At 44.9% G+C, this 27,732-nt stretch overlaps 1 protein-coding gene across 1 annotated transcript; it reads right to left on the bottom strand.

Moving 5' to 3' along the window:
- Window positions 1-484: 484 nt before the first annotated feature.
- Window positions 485-26,616, bottom strand: LOC132572320 (E3 ubiquitin-protein ligase TRIM39-like). Its single transcript, XM_060239229.1, has 9 exons — window positions 26,287-26,616; window positions 24,108-24,318; window positions 20,300-20,414; window positions 17,771-18,192; window positions 14,043-14,138; window positions 13,462-13,692; window positions 9,773-9,795; window positions 8,950-9,065; window positions 485-3,445 (listed from the first exon to the last, which is right to left on the bottom strand). Exons 4-9 carry the CDS (start codon window positions 18,185-18,187, stop codon window positions 2,898-2,900), a joined length of 1,431 nt encoding a protein of 476 aa, XP_060095212.1. The 5' UTR covers window positions 18,188-18,192; window positions 20,300-20,414; window positions 24,108-24,318; window positions 26,287-26,616; the 3' UTR covers window positions 485-2,897.
- Between the last annotated feature and the right edge of the window lie 1,116 nt (window positions 26,617-27,732).

Below are 27,732 nucleotides of genomic sequence, written 5' to 3'. Positions count from 1 at the left end.
TCCACTGAGGAATTGCTCTAACGGTCAGGAAGTTCTTCTTAATGTTAAGCTGGAAACTCTTTTGATTTAGATGTTGTCGCCAATTAGTATGCGTATATGCTAACATGTGTCAGTGTGTCTTCAAGACTATGTAACTACTGACCACCTTGAAAGCGGGTAGAGTAGCTTAGTATTGCAGGCTTTGGCATAGCTTTGTTCTCCCTTTATTGCAATAAGCTATCCCCCACCTTCCTCCTCCATTGGACTTTGCTGAGTGTTTCTATTGGTCAAGAGCACAGATTTGTGTAACAAATATGATTGTTGGTCTGAGCAATTTTTCATCTTACCTACATGGACCCAATTCAGGCAGTGCTACCAAAGTCCCATTATCTAACACACTTCCAGGATCCTCAGGGATTTTGGCTCTTAGTAATTCTAACTCTGCAACCTTACTTCCTCAGCCCCCTGCTGAATATACCATGAAAAAGTCACACATACTCCGCTAGTCAATAAAACATTTTTACTAATAACTTTACAAGCCACAACGTTAAGTTTCTTGCATTAAGCTGTGGATTGCCAAAGAACTGCCAACACGTCAGTCACCCATGCACAGGGGTTCAAAGTAGCCACACTTGATTACTTTTCGTTGCTCTCACTGGCTTCCCATAGCCAACAGGAATTCAAGCAAGAGCCACCAGGCTGTCCAATGGGAGGGGCTTGTCAAAATAATTTGCAGATGAGCTAGATAGTCTGTTCCCTGTGGAATTACAGGGCTTGTTTTGGTTTCAGGTTTTTTTTAGCCCTGCCATGCTTAGAAGGCAGAACTGCAAATCATGTTCTCCAACTCAGTGGGTTTTTTGTTTGTTTTTGGTATTCTAATCACACACACTCAGCTCATAATGGTTTTTGAACTAACTTACTAAACCAGCCTGGGGAGGAGTGCTCCCCTCCCTGTCTGGTCTTCCTGTTTGTGACCAGCAAATCTCCTATCTTCTAGGTAAGACTTGCCAGAGATGAAGGAAATTTTTTCTGCATTAGCATCCAATCCATGATCTTTCCACTCCCCTCAAATCCTCTGTTTAGCTACCATCTGTGGGGTTAAGACCCATGAAAACAACCTCAACTTTAATCCAGAGAACTCTGAACTTCTAAAAATTAGACCTGAGCACAAGCAAAAGTCTGTTCCACTTTCTAACAACTCCAGCATCAACCCCTGTAGCTATGATCTCTTCACTTTTTGGAACGATTAGTTTAATCTTCTTGTAAAAAAAGGTGAGGAATCCCTTTTGCAGTAATTTCCAGAACATCTTTTAAAAGAACTTTGCTTAACTGAAAGAATAAATAATTGTCCCATAAACCTGCTCAAACTGCACCTGAAAGAATGTTTCAAATTTTAGGTCAAAGGGAAAGGAAACGGGGGCTCACGGAAGTACCCCACTTAGCTCTTATCTCTACAGCTTTGTACCTGCTTCTTTCCCCGATCTGCCAGGTTCCAATAGCTTTAAAACATAAACAAAACAGGCTTCTTCCTAAGACCATTCCAGTCAAGCAGGGGTCACACGGGCGGCATTCAGACGTGTCAGCATGCACCTTAATCAGATCTCCCCCCGCTCTGAATGGGCATTTCTTTTTAGCCTTTTTAGTTACTCCTCTATTCAATCACCAAAATGAGTGTGTGTGCATGTTGGGGGGTAGGGAAGATTACATGAAAAGCATCAGGCATGCATGCACACACACACATACTTTCCAATGTAAAACATGCTACAAAAGTGAATTTCCAAAAGAAAGAGGTCTGGAGAGGAGCCTCTCTCTCCATTCAAGTGAAGTACTGGAAGACATTCAAGCCCCACTTGGACCCACGGTGGCTCCCTGTCTGTGGTAAATATCAGGGGGCAGCGGTGCCCATGGACAGAAGTCTCAGCACTCCATACTGCCAAACTCACCACTGCGGAAGGCTGTGACGGTGGCTTGGGGGGGGGGGCAGGGTCAGATGACCTGAACGCCCTGAGCAGGAAACTGCCATGGACAAAAAATGAAGCATCTACCACTGGGAGACTGTAAGCCCTGGCCTTTCAGATACAATCAAAGTCATATTGGGATCTTGAGATCAGTTTGTCCAAGATGGCTACCAGACAGCTTCGACTTTCCAGGGAGAAGTGGGGAAAGAAGAGTCCAGGGCACCAATTCCACTTTTCCCATCTTGGCAGTCCAAACCAGCAGGGCAACTGAAATTCCCCAAGCAGTTGATGGGGTTGAACAGTCTGCATAGGTGACCTCCTGGAAGTACATGGCTGTACTAGAAGAGAAGGCACCTGCCTATTCCTGAGCTGTTTTCCTTGGTCCCACCCATGCACTATAGCACTCCATCAACAAAAATAAAACCTGCAAAACTGGTTATACGCACAAAAATCCATAATTCATCTAGTTTTCCCACAAGTGGGTCAATTTAATATTCTCCCTGCAGCGTGTGCCTTCAGTGTTTCCCAGAGGGCTGCCCTTTTGACCTGCATAATTCCTCACCAGCTCCGCCCATGGCTAGTGCACACCATGTGGCCCTTTTGCCTAATACCAGATTATGTTGGAGTGTCATTGTCTCTGATTTAACTCCCCTATAGGGGGTTAACATTGCAGAAGGAAACGAGACTTTCATTGGCTCTCACTATTTCCCATTCCTTTTTTTTTTTTTTGCCCAATGACATCTTCCTTTACTTACCGTCATTCTTTTAATAGAAATTAGAATTTTTGCTTTTTTGAGAGAGAGAGCGCACAATCCCTGCAATATTTCCTTCTGGTGTCATTTTTGTTCGTAGCTGCTGGAGAGACACTGCTGGGACCCCAAGTTGCCATTCCCCTATCCCACCCTTTTCAAGTAGAGAAAGCCAGGGCTAATCCTACAAGGCTGTAACATGTCTCTGTCGTCACTCCCAGTCTGTGGGAGGCCTGATGATGAGGGGGGCAGCGTTCTTGCGGCCAGCACGGATCCCTGGATAGAAGAGAGGCCAAAGTTTCTCGGTGAACTTGTCGATAAACGTATAGATATGGGAGCGGTCTGTCACATTGTAGAACGACAGCTTGCCAGCCTCATAGTCTAGGAAAACGCCCACTCGCTTGGGTTTGACAGTGACGTTGAGTGGCGTGAACGGGGTAGTGGTGGCTGCGTACTTGTCCCCATTGAACAGTCTCACTCGCCAGTAGCCAGTCTCTGGCAGAGAAGTTGTCTCCCCTTTGCGGCTTACAGAGTCATTACAAACCCCCAAAGCCCAGTGGGTTTTTTCACCCACTTCCACCTCCCAGTAGTGGCGGCCTGAGGTGAAGCCTTCAGTTGCCAAGACGCAAGGGTACACGCTGAAGCGCCTTGGGCTGTCCGGCAGATCTCGCAAACGCTGCTCCACAAACTTGACGCTCTTGCGGTCCTCGGAGAGCACGAGGTTGGGATGGGCTGTTTCAGGGTCCAGGGTAAAATCTCCTACAGGGAAAGAGAGAGACTTGTCTGTGCTCTGTTCTAAACATGGGTAGGCAACTGCATCCTTCCCTGCCTTTGTACTAATTACCCTTTCCAAAGGATTCAAAAAGTATCTCTTAAAGGCATTTTCCCCTACCTCTCTGGCCACCCCTCAGACTTTAGATTTCTGCTTTAGCGCATGGCTACTCTGACCATCAACATCAAAATTCAAAATGTTTCTCTTAAAGGAAACATCAAACATATGGCCAGTGGGCTGGAAGCAGCCCTTCCAGGGCTCTTATCTGGCCCATGAGCAACTAGGGGGAACCCAGTCTGCATATAGACTGGATGGGCCTATATTAGGGTATGATATCCCCTGCTAAGGTCCCTTCCTTCCCAAATGCAGACCGTCCCCCAGATCGCCAGGGATTGACCAACCCAGAGTTGGCAACTATAAGGGTTTCACCCCGAGCTCTGTATAGCCAGCCCTGTTGGGGCCTGCCTGCTGCCCTTGGCCAAGGCTTTGGGCTGCCTGCCACTGACACCTCTGGCCAGAGCATGTTAGGCTTCTGCTGCCTGGCCGCGGGAAAGATGGCTGACTGCTCGTGTGTGGCAGACAGGATCTCTTTGGCCCTATCTCCCCAAGCCCAGCCGAGCAGCTTCCCACTTGCAGGCAGACTGGGGAAGTTTCTTGTGGGCACAGGGACCTGTGGAATGCTGCTGGCCAGCTTGCCAAACATGCCTGCTTATATAAGCATGTTAATGGAGTGACTGGCTGGGCCCAGCCTGCTGTGAGCTGCAGCCCAGGTTAGAGAAATATGTAAGAGAGTCACAGATGCAGAACACTGACGGTTGGGGTGGAAGAAGCCTGCCAAGTCAGGTGATCGAGTCTGCTAGCCCACTGATCCAAATGTGTTCTGGATCTGCCCCAGCCACAGAAGTGTGGGGAAGATTAAATAAAAGGGGAAGCTGAAATGGCTCCCTGCACACAAGCACTGCCTTATGTGTGCATTCATAAACAGTGAATGGAAGTGTGGGGTGGGGCAACCACAGGCAAAAGTCAGGAATGGGAGCAGGCATTCAGAAAAGTGTGCTGGGTTTGCACACAGCAGAGGCAGGCATCTGCATGTGGGGAGTAATATTTTGGGTGGTTGGATAATGTTGTGGAGTTGGCATGAAATTAAAGTCTGCAAAAGACAATTAAAGTGGAGTTGGCATCTTTGGAGAGTGGCAGTGCTTGAAGACTGCTTGTGGTGCTGGGGGGGCACTGCAGTTCCCCTCGTGGTTCAAGCTTGTTGCTGAATTTGGGACTGACAAAGGGAAGCATGGGATTGTGTGGCTGCCTCACCCCCATCCCTTCCCCAAAGGCTGCTGAGCGTAGCAGTTTCTTTAAGACAGGGCTTGTTGGGTTCCCCTGGCCAATGCCACTAGACCACCTGTCTTCGGCTGCTACACCTGCAGCAATGGAATGCAGTACTTCATGCTCCAGCTCATTGAAAGCTGCTAAAATTTACTGAGCCTCTAGGTGTTGCACCTTGACTGTCAGGAAATAGCTCCCTGTGCTGTGCAAAACTTCTTGCGCATGCCAAGCAAAGGGTGGTTAGTTAGGTGCTGAGGAAGGGTGTAGGTCATGGTCAGTGGTAAAATAACTCCAGTACCTGGCATTATATTGTATGGCACACATATTCTGGCCCGACAAAGTGACATTTATGTCAGATCTGGCCCTCATAACAAATGAGCTTCCAAGATCTGATGAGATTGGGCTAGTCTGAGTTATCCAGGATGGGGCTGAGCCCAAATGCTGGGTCAGCAATAGTACTACCAGAGGGAATTGCATCTCACTGGGAGCAGATGCACAAGGACAGAGATCCTCTAGCATAACTCTTTAAAGGTGGCTTTGGAGAAAGTAGAAGACTATCACCATGAGTAGTGAGCAACTAGGCTGAAACCATGAAGTACCCAGGATATCCCATGATAACTCACACACAATCACACCTGATGTGGACTCTCTAAGGGTTGTCAGAGCAATGCTCCAAACCTGATGGTCTAACCAACAGGCCTGTGGTCATAAAGGCAGAAAAACCCTTATGCCCAGAGTGGAGTAGTGGTTGAAGGGCTCAGCCAAGGAACTGCAAGACCCAAGTTTGAATCCCCAGTCTGTCATAGAGGCTCCCTGGGCCAAGTTGTTATAAGCAGGGGTCATTTTGTAGAAAAATAGGTGGTGAAGCTCATCCAGGGATTGTTATACAGCTGCACCTACTATTCAATGGACAAGGAGGTGGAACTCTCAGAAAGGTTCAGGAGCTGTGCTCCTGTGAGCTCCCACTGAATCTGAGGCCTGGTTATAAGTACAGAAAGGAGGAGGAAAAAAGAACACTGTAAGTCCATTAGGGAGAAATGCAACATATAAATTTCTAAATTCTCTCTCTCTAATGGATATTTCTTCCATTATGTCCCCTCATGCTTGCAACATATTCCCTCTCTCCTATCTATAATATTTCACTCAATCAATTCTAATGAAGTCTGCTAAAGGCTTGGACAGGAAGCAATTTCCTTGGACTACAGGAGTGGAAAATGAGCTGTGCTGATTGTGGCCCACATAGCTAAGTAAGGCTTGGCTCTATCTAGAAAGGACATGCCCTGACCTGGATGGCCCAAACTAGCCTGATCTCATCAGATCTCAGAAGCTAGGCAGGGTCAGGTCTGGTTAATACTTGGAAGTCCAGGGTTATTATAGAGAGCCATACAATGGCAAATCACTTTGGTCTCTTGCCTTGAAAACCTTGCAGCAGGAGTGTCAAACATGTGACCCGGGGGCCAAATCAGGCCCCCAGAGGGCTTCTATCTGGCCCCTGAGCAACTGGCTGTCATCTGCTTCCTTCTGAATCACAGCTTGCTTTGCAAGGCTTGCTCAATTCCACAGGGGCTACAGAGCAAAAACTCTTATTTTCTCCATTGGCTGAGGCCTCCCCCCTTGGGGAGGAAGGGGGGAAGATAAGCTTGTTTTTCTAGGCTCTCTCAACCACACAGCAAGACTACTGAGCCAAGCCTCTCTTTCTTCTATTGGCTGAGGCTCCTTCCCCTCCTGATCCCCTGGGGAAGAATGGAAAGAGCCAGAACTTCCTTGGCTCAATTCCCTGGATCCCATGGGAGAAATACAAAGAAAGCACCTTTAAGTGCTAATGTTTTAAACACATTTTAAGGTTGTTGTTTTTTTAAAAAATATTAATTTGTGTTTATCTGTGTCCTTTATAAAGTTCATATCTCTGCTACCTAATCTTATACAGGTACACACTTGGCCTAGCCTGACATGGCCTGGCCTGACAAGGTCTCATTTGTCAGATTCGGCCCTCATAACAAATGAGTTTGACACCCCTGCCCTACAAGGTCCCCATAAGTCAGCTATGACTTGATGGCACTTTACACCACCACCAAGGTTATACCCACATGTGTGAATGGGTCCCTAAGCCCAGGACAGGAGCGTAGAGTGGAGGACCATTTCTATGCTATCTGGCCCAGAAAAGAGCCAGGAGGAACAACTACCCTCCAATTACTATTCTGCATTACCATGCTTCTCTCTTATTGACATTAGTTAATTATTCTAAGGAAGAGGACTCCTCATCGCTTGAACTGGATCAGGACAGATTACACTTGGCATTGGATTCCTTACCCTGGCTTTCAACACCTACACAGATAAAAAAGAAATCAATACTGTAACTCAGCTTTTCGATATGCAAGGTCAGTACTAAAACTTTTTAATCTTTATGCAGTGCCTAGTTATTTTAGCACTTTATCCAAAATAACAAACAGTAGAAATTAACTGCATAATCTTGGCGCAAACTACTCCACCATAAATAGCTTAGCTAGAATAGTAATGGTCCCACTTCAGGAACAATGCAGTTTTCTTACAAATGTTTGGTTTTGTTCATTATCGGGCTTGTTATAACATAGCTAAAAAAAAACCATTTTGGTCAATACTCTAGTTGAGGGATTTCCTTCTTCAAAATGAGAGGCAGTAGACACAATTCAGCAGATGACAATCACCAATGATGGATAATGACTTTACCTAACCAATGGCCATTCTTAGGGAAATGTATAGGGGGGGGACCAAATTTGAATGACAGAAGGTAGCCATAACAGTTTTCTAGAAAAAATTATCCATCATTGTAGAATATAGGAAATGGTACCCTAAACACCCACAAGAAACGGAGGTAGCTCTATGTCAATCGGCCTGTGGCACACACAATGTATCAGAAAATAAAGCTAGGAGGCTCAAAACTGACCGGCAACTTAAGGATGATGATGGCAGTTACAGGGGCAAAAAAAGGAAGAGAATCAGGACATATTGGCCCAGGCTACCTCCAGCATTCCACCTCCTCCCCAACAAGCTATTTGCAATGGAAGCTCTGTTTGTGGCAGGCATAACTAGTCAGGGATCTGAAAACTAGCTGCCAACGTCAGGACAATCATGGGAACTGCAGCGCCAAAAGTGAAAGAATTAAACTTTGTTGGTCATAAAGGTGCCACTGGACTCAAACTGTGCTGAATTAGCTCCAGACAGCCCCCTTTCCCCATACTATTTAAATCAGCAGTGATGGCGGTTGGTTTCTGGCAGGCTGAACTCCTCAGAAAATAATGCTAACATGATCTTCAAATTGGCCACCAAGATCAAGATGATTGTGGAATTCCCATGCCAAAAAAAGGAAGGTAATCAGAGCACCCTGGTCCAGGTTCAGCAGCATTTAAGAGTGCCCCAAAATCCAAAATGCATTAACATTTGAACAGATTAACATACAAATGCTTGCATGTGGTTAAACTCAAATATTCTAGTTGATTTCTTTTACAGATGTGTGGGGTTTGTTTGCAAAAAGGTATTAAAAACAGTGATCATTACAGAAGGAAAAGATGGTCAAACACAGTTTTTGGAGTTCATCTGCAGAGCAAGCAGAGACAGAGTTAAATGGCTAGTGAGTTGAATAAGAGGATGGGGCCTAGTCCCTGGGCCTTCAATTTCTATTGTCTGGTTTTCACAGTCCTGTGAGATTTCTTGACCTTATAAAAGTGACAAGAATAAATTCCTAATGAAACGACAATAACTTATTTACTTACACGTTTCTTATAATGGCTTTTTGCCCCAGATGGTATCCTGCCAGAGACGTTATTTCTGTAACATTGCCTGATGTGCCATAAATATTATATCTCTGTGTCTTTAAAAGAATTCCTTAAGGAAATGTCTCTGTCCATCAGGGCTGTCGCTATACCTTCTTTAATTTTGCTACAAACAAAGTACAGACTTCTTACTTCCTGTTTCCCTTGCAACACCATATTTCTGTACACAACAAGTTTTAAATGCTGAAGCAATCTGTTTCAGAGTAAAAGAGATACAAAATTGCCTAGACTTTATTAATCTGTCAAATTCATTGTGAACAGAGGTTTCTTAGCATTGGGATAAATCTGCAAAGAGAACGAACGAGACCATCTTCCCTCCTCCTGTAGGAATAAAATTCAGTTCAGTTGCACTAACTTACCCGTCAGCCCTTTGATGATTTTGCGCAGGATGAAGTACTGTCGAGGGAAGTTGCAGAAATTCTTCTCCAGCTCGATAGAAATCAGAGCCGGCTCTTGGGCTTGAATCTCCTCACATCTATAAGGCAATGGAGGAAATGCAAGGGAGGTGAGGTCACTCCTACAGAAGTCCCTTAACGATCTTCCATTTCATGCTCACCAGAAAATCAGATTTCAAACGATTCACAGTTGTGTTGGCTACATCTGGTGGTGAAACTGCAGCTGTTCAGTAAGGGTGGGCTGGATTTTCTAGGGATCACAGCTTCAAAGCATTTTGCCTCACGCCACAGCCACCAGAATAAATGATGTACATCCTCCTAATTTAGATGGTTTTAGAGAAGAGTTTGACAATTTCATTCTGCTCCAAAGTTATGATACCTACATCTTCAGATACAGTATGCTGCTAAATACTAGATGCTAAGGACCACCAGTTGGTGAACATCCTGGGGCAGAAGGCTGGCCTGCTACTGGGAGACAGAATGACAGAGCAGAACCATCAAGAGCTTGTGTTCTTGGTGAGTGTGTCTCTTTGAGCCTAATAATTCATCACAAGCTGCAATATTCATCTTTTCCACATGGACAGATTTGGCCTTTGTGGGAGCAGGATTCTCATCCTTTCCAATATTTAAAAGCTCCAGCATATAAAATATACTGTAACATCTTTTACACCATTAGAGCTACTGCTGTGACTTTCCCATTGGCATTTTGGGAAAAGGATGGCCACACAAAGCTACAATAGGCAACCACCAGGATACTGGGAGGAACAGAGAGGGATCTGGTCCTTACCTTTCCAGAGTGTTCTTGACATCCTGCATGAGAAATAAAGGAAGTAAGACTGGTCAGGATTCATCTGATCATGAAGAAACTCACCCACTGAGCCACAAATATTCTGTTCAGTTTAGAAGGTGAAGTTGGGAGGAAGATAACCTATGTTATCTTTAGCCAACACAAACCACATCTTTCCTCTTTTACATTTATATGAACACAAGCAGGGGTGATGCAAGGATTTGTGAGGGGCATCTCCTTTCCCCCTCCTCCACTATTTCATCTTTCCCTTTCCTGAAAGCCCCCATGGCCTCTCCCTTTTTCCTGCTTCTGTCTCTTTCCCACCCACCAGCAAACCTACCTTTATCTGCCCCCATGTCTTCAAGCTTTCACTCCCTCTGGCTGCCTCTACCAGTTGTGTTGTGTCAGCTGCCGAGCTGGGCCCTGCTGCATGCTGCAGAAACTGCAAGGACTTGTGGATGGCACCTTGCTTCCTCCTACATCCCCTCACCCCACACAGTTTCCTCCCCCCTCCCCAGCAACTCCTGCATTCTCACCTTTCCTTGCTTGCTTCTCTCATTCCCTTACCTACATGCCTTTTATTTGTCTCCCCATGACAAATAAGCTATACTGATTATTTATTTACTTCATTTATACCTGTCCTTACTCCTCATTGAGGAACCAAAGCCGCTTACATAATTCTCCTCACAACAACCCTGCAAGATGGGTTAGGATGAAAAGGTATAATTGGCCCAATTTTGCCAGGGTCACCCAGTGAGCATCTATGGCAAAGTGGGGATTCAAACCTACATCTCCCAGATCCTAATCTGAAACTATAACAACTAACCTGTTTTATGACAAAAGATTGAAGGAGCTGGGGATGTTTAGACTGGAGAGGAGGCGGCTGAGACGTGATATGATCACCATCTTCAAGTAGAGGATGGTGTGGAATTGTTTTCTGTGGCCCCAGAAGGTAGGACCAGAACCATTGGATTGAAATTCAATCAAAAGAGTTTCCAGCTCAACATTAGGAAGAACTTCCTGAATGTTAGAGCGGTTCCTCAATGGAACAGGTTTCCTTGGGAGGTGTTGGGCTCTCCTTCCTTGGAGGTTTTTAAACAAAGGCTAGATGGCCATCTGACAGCAATGAAGATCCTGTGAATAGAGGGGGAAGTATTTGCGAGTTTCCTGCATTGTGCAGGGGGTTGGACTAGATGACCCTGGAGGTCCCTTCCAACTCTATGTTTCTATGATTCTAACTATACACCACTGGCTTTCATGGGATGGCTGCTGATAACCTATAGTGAGTCATGCAAGTCAGGTAGCAGTAAGTTGCCTGGTAGCTGCTGGTGTGCCTGGCCTGAGTGAGTCCTCTCTCAAAGAACAAAACAGTCCTAAAGAGGGCCTTGCCCCTACCCCTGGCTTTTCCTGACACAATCCAAGGTTTCAACTGGCAATATTGTTGTAGCAACAGACACTGACAGCATGTTAACTCACAAAATATTTTCTATTAGATTTCTTTCTTTCTTTCTGAAAACCTGTTGCTTTCCTCAGGATTGTAAAAGATTTGTTCATGGCTCCAATCTCTGGTTTTAAGTATCCACAGACTGGGCCACACTGAGAATTAGATAAATAGATACGAAATGGCCTTGAATTGTTAGGTTATTTTCCATCTAGCTCAGTGTTGTCTACTCTGATGGACAAGGGCTCTCCTGGGTCTTAGGTAGAATGACATCCTTTCCCAAACCTGCTACCTGAAAATCTTTATTTACCATATTTTTATCTCTCCCCCTTTCCCAGTTATGTACAGAAAGAACACCCAAGACGGCTAACTAGAATGTTTTTTAACCTTTTACCTGGAGAAGCTAGGGACTGAACCTAGTATCTTCTGTAGGCAAGACAGATGCTCTGCCACTAAGCCACAACCCTTGCTTAGCTTCACAGCATAGGCAGTAATTGAAAGTGAGAAATCAAAAGCATGGAAAGGTCTCAAATGCTGGACACTAGGTGCAAATCAATTCATCTCCATACATGACTCTGTAATGTTCAGAAATATTAGTCCTGTGCAGATGTTCCCAATTGTAAGCACAGTGCAGGAAACAGAACCTCCCCAGCTGATCTCATCTCCACACTTCTCAGTGGCATTCCCATCCTGCCCTTGTGCTATCTAATGATCTTTTCAGGTAAGAACCACATTTATAAGAAACATCATTAACAGCCTGAAAGAAAATTATCTAAAGTAACACTTAGGCACAATAATCAATTACACAGGAAGACTACTGGTATGGCATACCAAGTGAGGTTTTTAACACTGAAACACAGTGATGGCTAGAGAACCTTCTACTACATTTCCCACAGGTTAGCCAGAGTAATTAGAGTTCTGAAAATCTGCCAGCTTTCCTTGCTTGGTGTCAAAACTTTTCCATTGGTGCAACATCACAAATTTTTATCGTGCTACTAGTTGAAAACATTCTTTATTTCCAATAGCTCACTATGGCCGTCGCAGGTGAAGTAAGAATATGTAACCACCAGGGCCACTTTATCCAATTGGGAAAAGGGGAAACTGCACAGGGCTGAATGCCAACAGGGACCACAAGAATACGAACTAGGCAGAGCATGGGCATCACATCCATTCTGCAGTCACTCCATTGGCTGGCCATCAGTCACTGGGTTTAGTTCAAAGTACTGGCCATCACACGCAAAGCCCTTCACAGCCTTGGATCCTCATATTTGCAGAACCATCTCTACCACTACAGCTTTTCTCAGTTCAGCAGGGCTTTCCGATGGCGTTTTTATAAAGGGAATGGGACTGTGAATTGCACTGCTGCAAATATTGTCTATTGGCTGTATGTATTATCTTGTTCTCACTGCACTATTTTCTACTTACATAATACTGTTTTTCTACATTAACATGTAATATACTAACGTATAATGCATATATTCCATTTTCAAACGTTCTATAATCCTAGTTGTATTACATTGCTTATTAAATGCCTCCTCCAACTCACAGCCTTAACAACATGGTGTAATCCAACATTGTGAGAAATGCAAGCTTATGAATAAACTAAATAAAATGAATCTGAGAGACCAATTCCAACCACACAGCTTTACTAGTGGACAGGGCTACATGCACAGAAGAAACACGGGACCAGCCACACTGACCAAAGTACTCTGATGTGTTCATCCAAACCAGGAAAGATCGCCAATGAGTGTAGGAAGCCAGTGCTTGTAGGCATCATCTCAGTGGTCAGAGCACTGGAAAAATCTGAAATTCTTAAAAATGTGAAGACATGGCTGCCACATTCAAAAACCAAAACCCACAATCTGCAGCATAGCCATGGTCATGCAGAAAAGTACTGTCTGTAGCAGTTGATGTCAAAGATTTGAAAGAGCCTTCTCCTGTATGACTGGGAGCATCCAAGATCCTTGATCACTAAGCCTCCTAGAAAACCAATATGCCCTGTTTGATTTCTAAACCATTTTTTAATCTCTGCCCTCAGCTGTACATGGGAGCAGGGACAGAACTAAAAACCTCCCTAGCCCCCACAGGTCCTCTCTCCCATTGCTCCCCAAATTAAGCACCTCTCATGTTTTAGCACCTGGATGAGGTTAAGGCTCTCTTTCTATTCATTCAATTCAGCCTTAACTTGCTAAGGGTGTAGGAGCTGTGCCAAAGACCTCCAAAGGAACCCAAAGAGAGAAGTCCTCACCTTGAGCATCTCTATGCCTGACTCCAAGCACTTCTCTTCAATCTCCGCGATGAGGTTGTTGAGGGAGAGCCGCTGCTCTGACAGCTGGGTCACGTTATCCTTCAGCTTCTGAAGGATCTCCTTCTCCTCGTCCTCCAGCCGTGAAAGCAGAATCTGCTGCTCCTCCCCCAGGAACTGATGCAGCTCCTCAAACTCACTGATGATGAGCTGCCGGCGGCTCTCAACTTTCCGCTGCAGAGGGAGGGCAGAATTTTTGCATGAGAGCATAATTGGCAGTGGCAAGGGTGTGTGTGTGTGTGCCCCAATGAAACTGATCGACTGCACAGTGTGGACTAGTAATGTAACGTGTACTTGAGACACAGCAAATAAAATGCCACAGTTGGTTTTATTTTACAGCAGTCTGCTCAGAGCCTCTGGGACTAGAGGAGTTAACAGTCCAAAATATCAATCAGTTGTATACATCCTTATAAATTAAAGACCAAATCGGGTTCAGAACCAGAGCCTCCTGCAGTACTTGTTCCAGAAAAAAACATATCTGGCTCCCAGTGACAGAGAAGGAACAGCAAAGAGGTGCCACTGACCTTAAGCTCTCCAGGCTTCTTTTCCTCCCGGGATTTGCAGTTAGCAATGTCCTGAAGCTTCCGTTCCAGCGGCGCCAAACATTTCTGCAGCTTTTCCTGCACAAAAGAGGAGGAGGCAGCAACATTGAGTCTTAGTGTGGCACAGAACAGAGAGGAGTTAAGCTGCCATGGGAAAGTGATACAGAAAATGTTACAATAAATAAAAGGAGCAGGGAACTGCCTGGTTAAGATCTCACCCTGGATGTTAAACTGATTAGATGGCCTGACCAGGCAATCCCCCCCCCCCCGCACCCTGCTGTTTTTGGCCAAGCACTCTCCTCTGCCTTTGGGTCATACCTCTGGGGAACAGATTTGCATGCAGAAGGCCCCAGGTTCGGACCACCCCCCCCTCCTTTCCTCTACAGAGAATTGAGAAAACAAGACAAAAGAGAGAGTAAGGAAGTTTCTTTTCATTCCTGCTGACCTTTTGCAGGAACTGGTGGCACATGGTAATTTTTGCAGAAGGCCAGCCTGCAGTTGGGAGAGAACTCCTTTTCCCTGCCAAGAAGGAAGGAGCCCTTTCATTCTTCAACAAGCAGAGCTTATGCCCAGTATGGCCGCCCTGCAGCACCCTTATAATATATAAAGCTCCATATAAATTACCAAACCATCTTCAAGACTAGGAAACCAATGCCCTTTTAAAAGCAGTTGAAAAGGGTGTTAACTGTTAAGAGAGTTGGACTAAGGTATGAGGGAATACATAAGAAGTGCCCTGCTGGATCAGACCAATGGTTCATCCAGCCTGTCTCACACCAACCAGTTCCTCTGGTTGGCCAACAACAGGGCATAGAAGCCAAGACCTTCCCAGCCATACCCTCAAGCCTACCTTCCCTCGCAGGGGGGCTGAGATGCTAAAATGGAAGGGGAGAGAATGATGTAAGCTGCTTTGTCCATTCAGGAGACTGGTGTGGTATAAATGAACCAAAGTAAATATATAAACACATAAAATTGCCAGAGCAGCATAAACGCCCTTTTATTTTATGTCTAATTGAAATTAAAATAACGCTTTGATAAATTCAGTGACTTTATTTTAATGAAGAATTATGGGCATGCCTACCAGGCATCCACTGGCAGAGAAATCTGGCACTTCAGCTTGAGTTGGGCATCTCTGCATAAGGCACAGGGTGTCTGAGCCTGTATCAACCTGCTGTAAGTGCACAACCTGACACAAAGCACTGCCTTTCAGAATGGTTGCCGCAGTTAGGGGGCAGGGCCTGCCAGGCACCCTTTAACCCCTACTGGCCATACCTTCAGGCTCCAGGGATGATAAACCCAGCAGCTGCCACCAAGGTTTTGGCATATGGCAAGGGAGGGAGACACCTTGACTTTTCACCCTCCCAAAGGATCTTAACTTGAACAACTGTAGGGGAGACAAACCTCACACCCACTGAGTCCCTCTTCCAAGACTACTTGTCAAACAGATGTGGGGAGAAAAATCAGATAATTATTGAGGGATGAAAAAGAACTCAGGGTCAGGATGAATTAACACAAACAAATCTTTAAGAGGTTTGGGGAAAATTTACCTCCCTCACGTTGAAAACAAATAGGAAATCAAAGCCAGTCCTGCCCCCCTCCCCCAAAGAACAAAACCTAACCCTGCAGATTAGTTCAAAGGCTTTTTACATAGTAGTAGAAGAAGAATTGCAGATTTATATCCCACCTTTCTCTCTGAATCAGAGGCTCAGAACGGCTTACATTCTCTATACCTTCTCCCCCCACAACAGACACCCTGTGAGGTGGGTGGGGCTGAGAGGGCTCTCACAGCACCTGTCATTTCAAGGACAATCTCTGCCAGAGCTATGGCTAACTCAAGGCCATTCCTGCAGGCGCAAATGGAGGAGTAGGGAATCAAACCCGGTTCTCCCAGATAAGAGTACCCAAACTTAACCACTACACCACTGGGTCTCCAACAATGAATTTAACTGAATGACTGTTTGGTAAAACAGCCACTTGGAGTGACTAATTGCAAATTACCTGATTGTTAATTCAAAGATTTAAAAAAAGCACCCAACAGATAAACTTAATCTTTTCACTGCCTCATTCATTGCTTGGATGATAACATGAATTGTAAAGTGAACACTTAGTTGTCTCAATCTTCTGAAATTTCAGTTAGGACCAAGATCCTAACTTCAGGCAACTAATTTTTAAGGTTTTCCATTCCTCCATCTTTGGCTTTTGGTACATTTAACAATGAGGGCTCAGCACTAATAAAGACAACCAAAAATATAACTTCTGAAACTCACTCAAAAGGTGAGACCTCCCCCCCCACAATCCCCCCCCCCCCAAACAAATAAAAGACAGACTGAGGCTTGTTGATATATAGCGTTTGCAAAACTGGCTGAACGAAGATCTTAAGAGAATTTCTTGTAACTCTGGTGGGTGGGGCATGGGTATAGGTGAGGGAAACTATCTTAGTTCCATCTGTGCCCTAAAAAGGAAAATGTCATGGGCCAACAGTCCCCAACCTTTTTGACATGGTGACCAACAAGTTTAACTTTACTTGGTATGACGACCTATCTGGGGCTGGCCCAAGAGTTTTTCAGTCCTAGGCAATGATGTGGGCACCCATCTAGTTCAGCATTCCCTTTTTGACAGTGGTTAACCAGATGTTTCTGAGAACCAACAAACATCACACAAAGGGGCAAGGCACAAGCTGCCCCCTCTACGGACCCCCAAAAAGTAGCATTCCAATGTACAGGGCCCTTGCACATGCAGATTGCATTCCAGCCTTTCACTACCCCCTCCTCCATTACTTTCTCTAGACTCCAGCCCCTAAAATTCTCACTCACTCCAGGGACCATTTGACATTTTACTTGACAGATATGTATACGAAATGAAGAAAAAAAAAAGGAAGCTACTGTTTCCAGGATCAGATTGTGGTGTCCAAGTTACAAAAGACAGCAGTGGAAAGACGACCCACAACCCACTTGCACAGGCTTCACAACCCACTTCTGGGTCCCAGCCCACAGTTTGGGAAACAATGTTGAGTGCAATCAGCCCCATAGCATTCTTATGCTGCATGATGGGGGTCTGGTGGTTCAAGAGCCATGTATCTGTTTCTGAACCCTGGAACACTGCTCTTTACACTCAGAAGCTTCACATAAAGAAACTGTCCTACAGAGCTTAAGACTGGAGGTGGGTAAGAAACAACCCTCCCTTTCATGCTCCTTGACCCCATGTCCATAGAGTAATTTCAATATGGAGCTGAGGTTAAAAGGTACTTAAGGAATGAGGAGTGGGGGGAAGGATGCAACATCTTGTTGCTGGTTTCCACTTGTATTTCCCTCTTATGAACATATGAAGCTGCCTTATACTAAATCAGACCTTTGGTCCATCAAAGTCAGTATTGTCTTCTCAGACTGGCAGCGGCTCTCCAGGGTCTCAAGCGGAGGTTTTTCACACCTATTTGCCTGGACCCTTTTTTGGAGATGCCAGGGATTGAACCTAGGACCTTCGGCTTCCCAAGCAGATGCTCTACCACTGAGCCACCGTCCCTCCCCTTCCCAGTCCTGCTGTGCAAACTATTCTGCTACTGCGCCAAACCATGAGGGAAGGGCATACCATCAAATACTGGCAGATACGTATACATGCATGAAATGCATACGTCACAGTATCAGCCATATTACTCTCAATGCTCTCCAACAGCACCTCCCGTCCCCCCTGAAAACTTAATCCAGGATTTGTCCTACCTTGTATTCAATGGAGGCATCATCCAAGGATATGACTGTGTGGGACCGGTGCTCATGGGAAATCTCACACACCAAGCAAACAGCCTCCTGATCGTCCTTGCAGAAAAGGCGGAGCTCCTCATGGTGCTTCTCACACAAGTTCTCGTCCCGCACCTTGCGCTTGTTGCTGACCTGCAACTGCTTTGCTATCTCCACCATGTTGCCCAGCTGCCGGTTGGGCTTCAGCATGCGGTGCCGGAAAGTCTTGCGGCAGACAGGGCAAGGGAAGTCACGGTTCAAGTCCTCCCACCAGCGGGTGATGCAAACTCGGCAAAAGTTGTGGCTGCAGTCGATCATCACAGGGTCTTTCAGGTACTCCAGGCAGACGGAGCAGCTGGCTTCCACCTGGAGGTTGTCCAAAGGGTTTGTGGTGGCCATGACTCCTAAAGGGTCTGGTGGAGGGGAGGGACACTGCAATCAGAACCAAGCCAGCCTCAAGGTTTTCAATTCATTTTTAAAATATATCCTGCTTCTCTTTAAGAAAAGACTAAGAGAAACTTACATATGTCTCTCAGTGGTTCCCCTCACCCAGGCACCAATCAGTTCCCAATTTCTTTAGCACCTCAATTTCTACAGAAATAGATGTTTGCAGTCAAATCACTAAGTGAATGAATATTCCAGGCAAGCCGAAGAAATAGCAGGTGAGTCTTTCTCTTCCACAAAGGGTCTAACTGAAGCATCTCCAAGAAAACAATCTTTTGGGCACAATCTCAAAAGAGTATTCAATGCACATTCAATTCTGCTGGTACTTGGAATTAAGGCAACTAGAAAATCAATTTTACCTTATCCTTTAATTACACATTTGTGTGTTATACGGAGGTTTGGCTTTGTATTAGCAATAATATAAAGCTTAGAACAGGCATTTGTTACAAAATAGTTATATATACGTCATCTCTACATACAAGAGTACAGAAGTTGTCTCTGCAGTGTTTACATACACAAAACAGGAGTCGCAGATTTGAGCTGAGAATCTAAACACCATGCAAGATTAAGAACATCAGAGCAGCCCTGGATCAGAGCAAAGGCCCACCTAGTCCCACATTCAATTTCCCACAGCAGACAATCAGATACCACTCAGAAGCCCATAAAAAAGCTTTCTTTTCTGGAAAAAGAAATGCACTCTAAAAGGAAAAAACTAAACAGGTTATCTTTCAGTCTTGGAATGAACAGTACACAACTATGAACTTTCTTGTTCTATATTTCGTGAAGATGCACACCTTGGCAATTAATTTATGTGGTCAACTCCAAGTCCCCGGTCTGGAAGTTGCACTTCCATCCAAACAGGGTCGGGTTAAACCCTGTGGAGACCCTGAAGCAGTCAAAATCTTGGCGGCCCCCTTGCAAATTATCTTAAGTCAGAGTGCCCCCACCACTGCCCATGGCCCCTGCTGCAGCCTGCAGGCCCCTTCTCAAAAGCCCCTTTGACAAAGTTGTGGGGGAGAGGTAAACTTGGCGACAATGCCAGCAGCAGCCACACCAGGCAAGTTGGGCAAAGAGCGGCTCAGGTGCTGGCTGTGCATGCAGCCTGGGAGGGCTGCAAGCAGGTGGAAAATAGAGGGGGGGGGGAGCTGGCCTGGGGCCCCTAAAGGTGTGTGGGCCCATAGGCCAGTGCGAACTTGGCCTAATTGTTCATCTGGCCCTGCATCCAAACTAATATACTAAGGGTGACTGCTTATTGTGGGATGAAAATTAAACTGACCAAACCCCCTTTAAAGTTGCTGAATGCCTCAGACAATTTCACATTCAGTACACTGGGAGAGCCCTTAGACTGGAGTGCAGCTCCCAGAGGAGAAAACTGAAATAAAATTGACCAAGGATCTCTTAGCTGCAAAAGTATGAACTTTCAAGAAATACAGGAGAGCTAATAACAACAAAACAAAAAGTAAAGGTTCCAGGCTGCAGAAAGCAGCCACAAAATAGCACATATAATCTAATACTAAAAGAGGCATCAAGACTCGTGACCTGAAGAATACTAGTCAAACATGTGATTAGTAGCTACCTGGCCAGGCAGATGTCAAAGTCCTTGGAATACTGTTCATGCTGAATTGTGAGCAGATCTTCAAGGCGATCAAATAAGGGGGTACTTAACTAAACATGGCACGTCCAAATGCCAGCTGCAGTTTTTGCAATATCTGCAGCATCCTAAGAGGTGGCATCTCTTTCAGTATCAGATGCTGGGGACCAACTACACAGGGAAGCTGTTGACTCTGTCTTCGGTTTGTGAGCTTCTCAGGAGCACTGATCTGGCTGGCTGTTTTTTGGAAACTAAACAATGGGCTAGATGCATATTTTGGCTGATCTAGTATGGCTCTTACAGTGATCTTATTTCTTTTTTATATGTAGGCTTGGGTTGTTGTCTCACGATAACAAACCCGATGTAATGACTAAGATTTCAGCTGCACACCCTGATCTTACTGCAGGTGAGTGCCAGGCCGGATCAAGGAATGCAACAATGGCCATTCTCTGGACAAGGAGACTGGATGTACTCACCCTGTGGCACTGTTCCGCTAAGAGAAATCACTTAATCCACAAAGATCAAGGCAACAGCAGATCCTAACGATGTCAGGGGGACACCTGAGTTGTGCAGGACTTGGGCAGTCGACAGCTGAGAAAATACAAACAGGGAGTTGTGGCTGTTACACATGGGGATAAAAATGAGAGGAAAAAAGAATGAGTCAATTGCTCAAAGCACAGCTCAGGGAACCTGCCCCAAAGCAGAAGCAAGTAGATCAGCTAACTCAAATTAATGTTGTTTTCTTCATTTCCTCCCCACCCAACAAGTCAGGCTAGGCCAGCTTGGCTTCTCTAAGATACCTTCCACAGCTCAATCCAACTATATTATCACAGTCTCCATTGACTAGTCCATGACTCAACAAATCCCAAGCCACCATGCACCTAGAAACTTCATTGCAGTGCCAAGCATTTTCAGAAATGATTCTATTATAGTGTTCTTGTCTCTGCTCATTTATATGTTTATACTCTTCAATCATAGCGGATGAATTAATTTCTCAACCAGTTGCTTTCTATGATGTCCTCATGCACTTCCCTTCCTCAGAGACAAAATGGGGATGGTGGCTCAGTGGCAGAGCATCTGCTTGGTAAGCAGAAGGTCCCAGGTTCAATCCCTGGCATCTCCAACTAAAAAGGGTCCAGGCAAATAGGCGTGAAAAACCTCAGCTTGAGACCCTGGAGAGCCGCTGCCAGTCTGAGTAGACAATACTGACTTTGATGGACTGAGAGTTTGATTCAGTATAAGGCAGCTTCATATGTTCCCTGTTTTTCTTTCCCTTTACTGATTGAGCTGTCCTAATAATGTGTTTCCTTCTCTGCTGAAGAACTCTGGCTATCCCCACCCTGTCACAATGTCAGTATAACATTTAGCTCAGCCCAGGAATCTGAGGGAAGGATTAGGAGACCCTTTTTAACTTTTATGGCACCTGAGATTCTTTATATTCCAAATTAACAAAATACTTTATTCAACATAGAGGGAAAAGGTCAAGCGAAATTAGGGGTAACATTTCTGAGGTAACTCAATGTATGCACAACTTTAGTTCTTATATTTCAGGCGAATGAAAGTTCCTTAAGTTATTCAGTTACTTAAAATATTTATATTGAGAAGCTTTTGTTCTAGTGTTTTCCAAACACTCCTGCACACTTTGAGTATTGTCTGACTCTTTTGGTTTCCAGAAGGCTCGTACACTCTTTCCAGTATCCAAACTTCTCTTAAAACACCAGTATTTGTCTTTTTAACTGACTCTAAAGGCAGTTTCTAACTATACCAGACCAGGGATCTCTGCATTCTACAAAGCTAACTTCCTATTTGACTGGGCAAGGAAATCTAGATCTATCTAAACTGTCAGTACTTGACTCTTCTCAGCTAAGGCTGAAATCAGACTCAATTCCCCTAAGCACCCAGTTCAGAAGCCTTTCTCTGCTCAACCAATGCTAGCCAATCAGATTTCTTGGAACAAGCTGTCACTCAAGGCTTTCTGGACTCCACATGTGAAGAAACCGTTTACAGTCCTTTATCTGTTTACACAGCACTTCTAAGCTTTTAAAAGTGCAGTCAGTCACACTTTTTTTCTGTCCTGGTTCCCAATGTTCAATTAAATAGAGATTTTTTAAAAAAGCAATAATGAAATTACAAGAAATTGTAGAAAGATTAGGATAGAGGTTGGCTGTTTGTTGTAGTGATGATAACCAGCATTACACTCCCATATTTACTGATATATTACAATGCTTTTGTCCCAAAGATCGGTGAAGAGGCTAGAATTAGGCTTTGTGTTATCAATAATTAGACAAAAGGTGATGGTTACAATAAAATGAGTCTGGTTCCTAGAATTTTGGGCTGCCTCCTCAAGCCAAAGAAAATTTGTCTAGGCTTGGACCAATCAACCCCTCCTCCCCAAAATTACCACTCTTAATATTATAGATTACATCCCATTAAGATTTATTTATTTCATTTGATTATGAACAGTCCTGTGAACAGGGCTCAGGGCAGTTTACAACAGAATATATATAACAAATAATAAATTAAGACCTACATTTCAATCAATTCCAAATAAAAGTCCCCATTAGAGGATGGTGAAAAAAACTGTAAATTCTGAGCCTCCTGGGGGTTCTTCAAGTAGTGGGGGAGAGCGTGAGACTGTACACTGTTCCATCGCTGTCCTCAACCAAATGCCTGGTGGAACATCTCAGCCTTACATGCCTTGCAGAAAGGTAGTAGATCCTGCAGGGCACAGATGTTCTCTGGCTGAGAGTTCTACCAAGCGGGGGCCAGGGCTATAGCTATAGAATTGGAAAAGATAAGGACCATCCATATGATATGAAAAAATAAGAAGGATCATCGATTCCATCTGCCTGCCCTACCACAGGATATTCACTGCTTATAGCATTCCTGGCACATGCCTTTTCACAAATTTCCAAGAAAGGAGATTCCAGAGCCCTTTAAACAGTTGTGGGTGGTGAACTGATCCAACTGCAGCATCGGTGAGGAAACTCTTTGTCACTTTCATGCTTTGGTAGGTTGCTTCACCCTTTGCCTTGAGACTTTGTGTGTGTGAATAATTGCTGTTTAGCCACACATGACTTATGGCAACTACAGCAAAGGGCTTGCAAGTCAGAAGCCAAGGTGGTTTGCCATTGCCTTCCTCTGCAGACTTCCCTGGTGGCATCACTTCCAAGTTCTGGACAGAAGTATAGTGTCCAGATCACACAAAGTGATGGTATCATTTTACTTTGCTCCAGTTAGACCTCACCTAGAGTATTGTGTTCAGTTTTGGACACCACAATTTAAGAAGGATATAGACAAGCTGGAACATGTCCAGAGGAGGGCAATGAAGATGGTAAGGGGTCTGAAGACCACGTCCAATGAAGAAAGACTGAAAAAGCTGGGTATGTTTAGCCTGGAGAGGAGATGACTGAGAGGTGACATGATTACCATCAAGTACTTGAAGGGTTGTTATATAGAGAATGGTGCAGGGTTGCTTTCTGTTGTCCCAGAGGGTCAGACCAACCAATGGGTTGAAATTAAATCAAAAGAATTTCTGGTTAAACATCAGGAAGAACTAGCTAGAGTGGTTCCTCAGTGGAACAGGCTTCCTCAAGAAATGGTAGGTTCTCAAACAGATGGTGGTTTTTAAACAGAGGCTAGATGGCCATCTGAGAACAATGCTGATTCTATGAACTTAGGCAGATCATGAGAGGGAAGGCAGAAAGGGTTGTATTGGTGCTTTGTTCTTGTGGCCCTTTCTTACATGCCCAGTGAAATGCTGATTGCTGCTTTGGGGACAGGCAGCAGTTTTTCTCCAGGCCAATTTGGCCAGGGATCCTGGAGGTTTTTTGTCATCTTCTGGACATGGAACAGGGGTCACTGGGGATGGGGGGGGAGGTATTTGTGAGTTTCCTGCATTGTGCAAGGGGTTGGACTAGAAAACCCTGGAGGTACCTTCCAATTCTATTATTTTACTAACCCTGCCTAGCTTCCAAGATCTGACAAGACCAGGTCATACCATGTCACTTTTCCTCTCTCCTTGAAACTTTGGCCAAAGGAAAAGAAGTTTCTTTGGAATTTTCCTTCAGCAGTCAGTTTTAGCACAACATTTTTTTTTAGAAAGGAAAGCAACACCATGGCTGCCTTGCCCCTTCTTGACCATATGCTCTCCATCCATTTTATGCAGAAAATGTAGTTGCCTTTGAATCTGCACTTGCAGGAGCATCCTTCAAAAGCTACAATGCCTTTTAAAAAAAGAGTCTGGACAAAAACCACAGAGCACTTTGGGGCTCTGGCACCTACCTGCATCTTGCTTAAGTCATCTAGATCTTCTTGATTGGCATGTCCATTTTCTTTGGCTGTGGTTTCAGATGGAAAAGAGTTTTCATGAGGGAGGGCTTATGGGAAGACGGTCCAAAGACACAGCAGGAAAAGGGATACATCAGTTTGGAGTTCCCTTGAGCGCCAAGTAATCATATGAGATGGTTACTTTCCTTCAGGCGTTATATGCTAGCTATGCAACAAAAGGGGAGGAAAACATAAATCAGAAAACAATACTGCATTTGCATAGTGTATGTTTGAGTTTTTAAAAGTATTTCACCTACATTATCCACATACTCTTTAAGCAGCCTTGAAATCCCATAGCATTTCCCCATATTGCATAGATAGAAAACAATGGATTCCTTGAACTAATGGTGGCAGAGGCAAGTTCTAAATTGGAAACTTCCTGGCTTGTAGCCAGCTAGAAACCACCAACTGGCAATTAAGGGTCTTTCTAAGAATCTGTTTACAATATCATAAATGCAGTTGTTGGTCATTTGCTGTGCAGGCCAAACTGGTCTTTGGCATCAGAGATTCCCCCCTCCCCCCATTTCCCTAGTATTCAAACCACAGCCTGGTACTACTGGAAAACTTAATTTTTTTCCTAAGCATCTAAGGTTAACCGAATGGTAGTCCTATGCATTATAGCTGCACATACTGGGTAATGCCTATGGCATCACTGGTGACAGATCAGTGAACTACATTCCCACATATCTATGATGCAACCCTGTGATATGTCAGTTTACAATAAGAGGCTATCTGTAGATTTTCCTTCTGCTTCACATGGCTTTCCTCTCACCAGCTCTGACTTGCTGGTGGGCAGACAGAATTTCTTGAGGCAGATGGAGTCTCTCCTCAGTTTCTGCCACCCTTTAGGGAGCACCAGAGTCGTGAGAACACCAGGACCAGTAAGTTTCACTCCAGTGAATGTTCCTTTTTTTGGGTATGCTGCATTCTGCTATTCTGTATGAAGGTGCATAAAATCCAGGGTGGGTTGTAGAGGGGAAGCACTAGAAAACAGCAGGAAGGCAATTCCCTATGCAACCACATTGACTTGCATCCACTACATGTGGCCAATATATTTTTCATTTGTTTCTGAATCAGAACTAATTGAAAAAGCTAAAATGCAGCAGAGGCACACTTCTAACTAGTTGTCTGGATAACAATCTTCTTTCTGAATAGCGCATGGTGGACATTTTCAGTATGATTAACAATAACTATCAGCCTGCATGGTGCTTTTTGTTTTAAAGCTTTCACAACACTTCTCAGTCAGTGTCTCAATCTTTACAATGACCTTGCAAAGTATGTTAGTATTCTTACTCCCATTGTAGCCAAAAGGCTCCTGGAGAGCAGCTTGTGGCCCGGAACTTCTCAGCTGACGCTATTAGCCACTTTCAGCCTGATACTGATAACCAAGGGAGGTCTGAAATACACCTACAGCACTCTGGTAAGGAACTCTTGGAGGGTTAAGTGAAGCCACGACAACCTCCACAATGGCCTTGCAGAAGGCTATTATATAAAAACTTAATGGACTGCTTGAATAGACCAATCCCCAGGTGGGGGCAGGGGATCCCCCAGTTTGGAGGCTCTCCCCCCACTTCAGGGTCATCAGAAAGCAGGGGGAGGGAGGGAAATGTCCACTGAGCACTCCATTATTCCCTATGAAAATGGATTCCCATAGGGTATAATGAAGGTATCCACAGATATAATGAAGGTATCCAGATATCTGGGGTGGCTATTTTTTGAGTTAGAGGTACCAAATTTTCAACATAGCATCCAGTGCCTCTTCTCAAAATACCCTCCAGGTTTCAAAAAGATTGAACCAGGTGGTCCAATTCTAGGAGCCCTCAAAGAAGGTGCCCCTATCCTTCATTATTTCCAATGAAGGGAAGGCATTTAAAAGGTGTGCACCAGAAATCCCTTTGGAGTTCAATTATGCTTGTCACAACCTTGCTCCTGGCTCCACCCCCAAAGTCTCCTGGCTCCACCCCCCCAAAGTCTCCAGATATTTCTTGAATTTGACTTAGCAACCCTATGCTTGAAGAAGCCCTTGGAATGGACCGGTCTGCACTTAGTGACCCGAGAAGCTGAGGCCGGGGGTGGGAGAAAGCCGTTTTCTTAAGGCGTTTGGGAGATAACAAAAGGTAGGCCTGAAATATACCTGAAACACTGTGCAGAAAGTGTGTGCAGAAGCTTAGGAGAAGTAATGACGGCAGGCCCCACAAAGCGTCTTACTCCTCCAGGCAGCCCGGACACAAGGTGGGTAATTATACGGGAGGTTCCGAAGTCTTTCCCCGCTCACCTGCCCCTCCCTCCTCCATCCCTCCTTTCCTTCGCCCCCCAGATGCCCTGGCGCCGAGATAACCGGGGGACAGCCGCTTGTACCGGAATCCACCCACCGCAGCCCTGCGCCGGTTCCGCGCAACAAAAAAAACACCTTTTCTTTTACCCCCTTCCCTACGAACGCCTCCACCGGAAGCGGTTCTGACGCGATCGGAAGTTGTTCGCTGGAGATTGCCGACCATGGAAGTAGAGGTTTGGGTCTCTATGACAACGCAGAGATCGGGAGGAAGGCAGGCCGCCCGGCGAGAGAGCAGAAGGGGACAAGGACCGTAGAGACTGCGAGGCTAGAGCGCCGCGCCCTCGTCCGGTTTCTGATGTGGCTTGGAAGGTTCGCGAAGGGCTGTCAAACCGGCGCTTGATTGAGCGCCGGCAGTGAGAGGGGGTGATTCAGAGGAATGGTAGAACAAAGTAGGAGTCAAATGACACCTTTAAGACCAACAAAGTTTTATTCAGAATGTGAGCTTTCGTATGCATACATATTTCTTCAGACGAGGGGATAAATTGGCTGAAAATACATGTAGCTGAGGGGTTGAGAGTCAAACTCATACAAAGTTAGGATCAAATGGCAAAATAGCGTAATAAATTAGAAGACCATTTGGTCTGGATAGCAATAAAAGGTAATAAAACTTGTCTGTTAATTGCTGTTGCTGCATGTCTAGGTACAACAAAAGGACATGTATTTCCTAGTATAAAGCAGTCGACAAGGGCACCTGTAAGACCAACTAAGTTTTATTCAGAATGTAAGCTTTTGTATGCTCTTAAGCAGACTTCATCAGACAAAAATGGAATGGCAAGCAGCAGTTCTTAATATAAGTGGGCAGTGAGTTGGTATGTAGGATCATGGGAATGTTTTTAGCAGATTAAAAGAATCACAAATAGGGATCTGTGTTTGTTAGTGTTAGAACAAAGCAGGGCTGAAACAACAGTGGAGGGTGATAAAAAGCAGACTGCTGTTGTAGGTGTGAAGTGCCATAAATCTAGGTAACATTCTGGCTTTGTTAGTTTAAATAGAGGGCATGGTTTCTCAAGAGGTTATAATATCCATTATAGTTTGCCATTAGAAAAAAAGGATCCTATGGTGGTTTACGGGGTGCTGGTCATGTCTGGAAGGGGCCAACGATGGAGGTGTCAGGAGATTCTGTGCTGCCTGCGGGGTCTAGTTCCCTCTGCAGTGTTTTTAAAGCACCCCCGCTGCTTATTCAGATGCTTTCTTAAATATGTGATAACGCTGCTGGTGACAGCGACTGAACTTCCTTCCATGATG

Source organism: Heteronotia binoei, chromosome 5, assembly GCF_032191835.1.
Source record: "Heteronotia binoei isolate CCM8104 ecotype False Entrance Well chromosome 5, APGP_CSIRO_Hbin_v1, whole genome shotgun sequence".
In the NCBI taxonomy this organism is placed as follows: domain Eukaryota; kingdom Metazoa; phylum Chordata; class Lepidosauria; order Squamata; family Gekkonidae; genus Heteronotia; species Heteronotia binoei.
Note: the sequence above shows the minus strand (reverse complement) of the source record. Positions and strands in the feature narration are given on the sequence as shown.

What these genes read in the sequence shown, in the direction of transcription:
- LOC132572320 (XM_060239229.1), bottom strand. Translation starts at nt 18,187, where the DNA reads ATGGCCACCACAAACCCTTTGGACAACCTCCAGGTGGAAGCCAGCTGC. An exon ending in GTCAAGAACACTCTGGAAAG is followed by an intron (nt 9,066 to 9,772) that starts GTAAGGACCAGA and finishes ATTGCCTTATAG; the next exon opens with ATGTGAGGAGATTCAAGCCC. An exon ending in AATCATCAAAGGGCTGACGG is followed by an intron (nt 3,446 to 8,949) that starts GTAAGTTAGTGC and finishes CTTTCCCTGTAG; the next exon opens with GAGATTTTACCCTGGACCCT.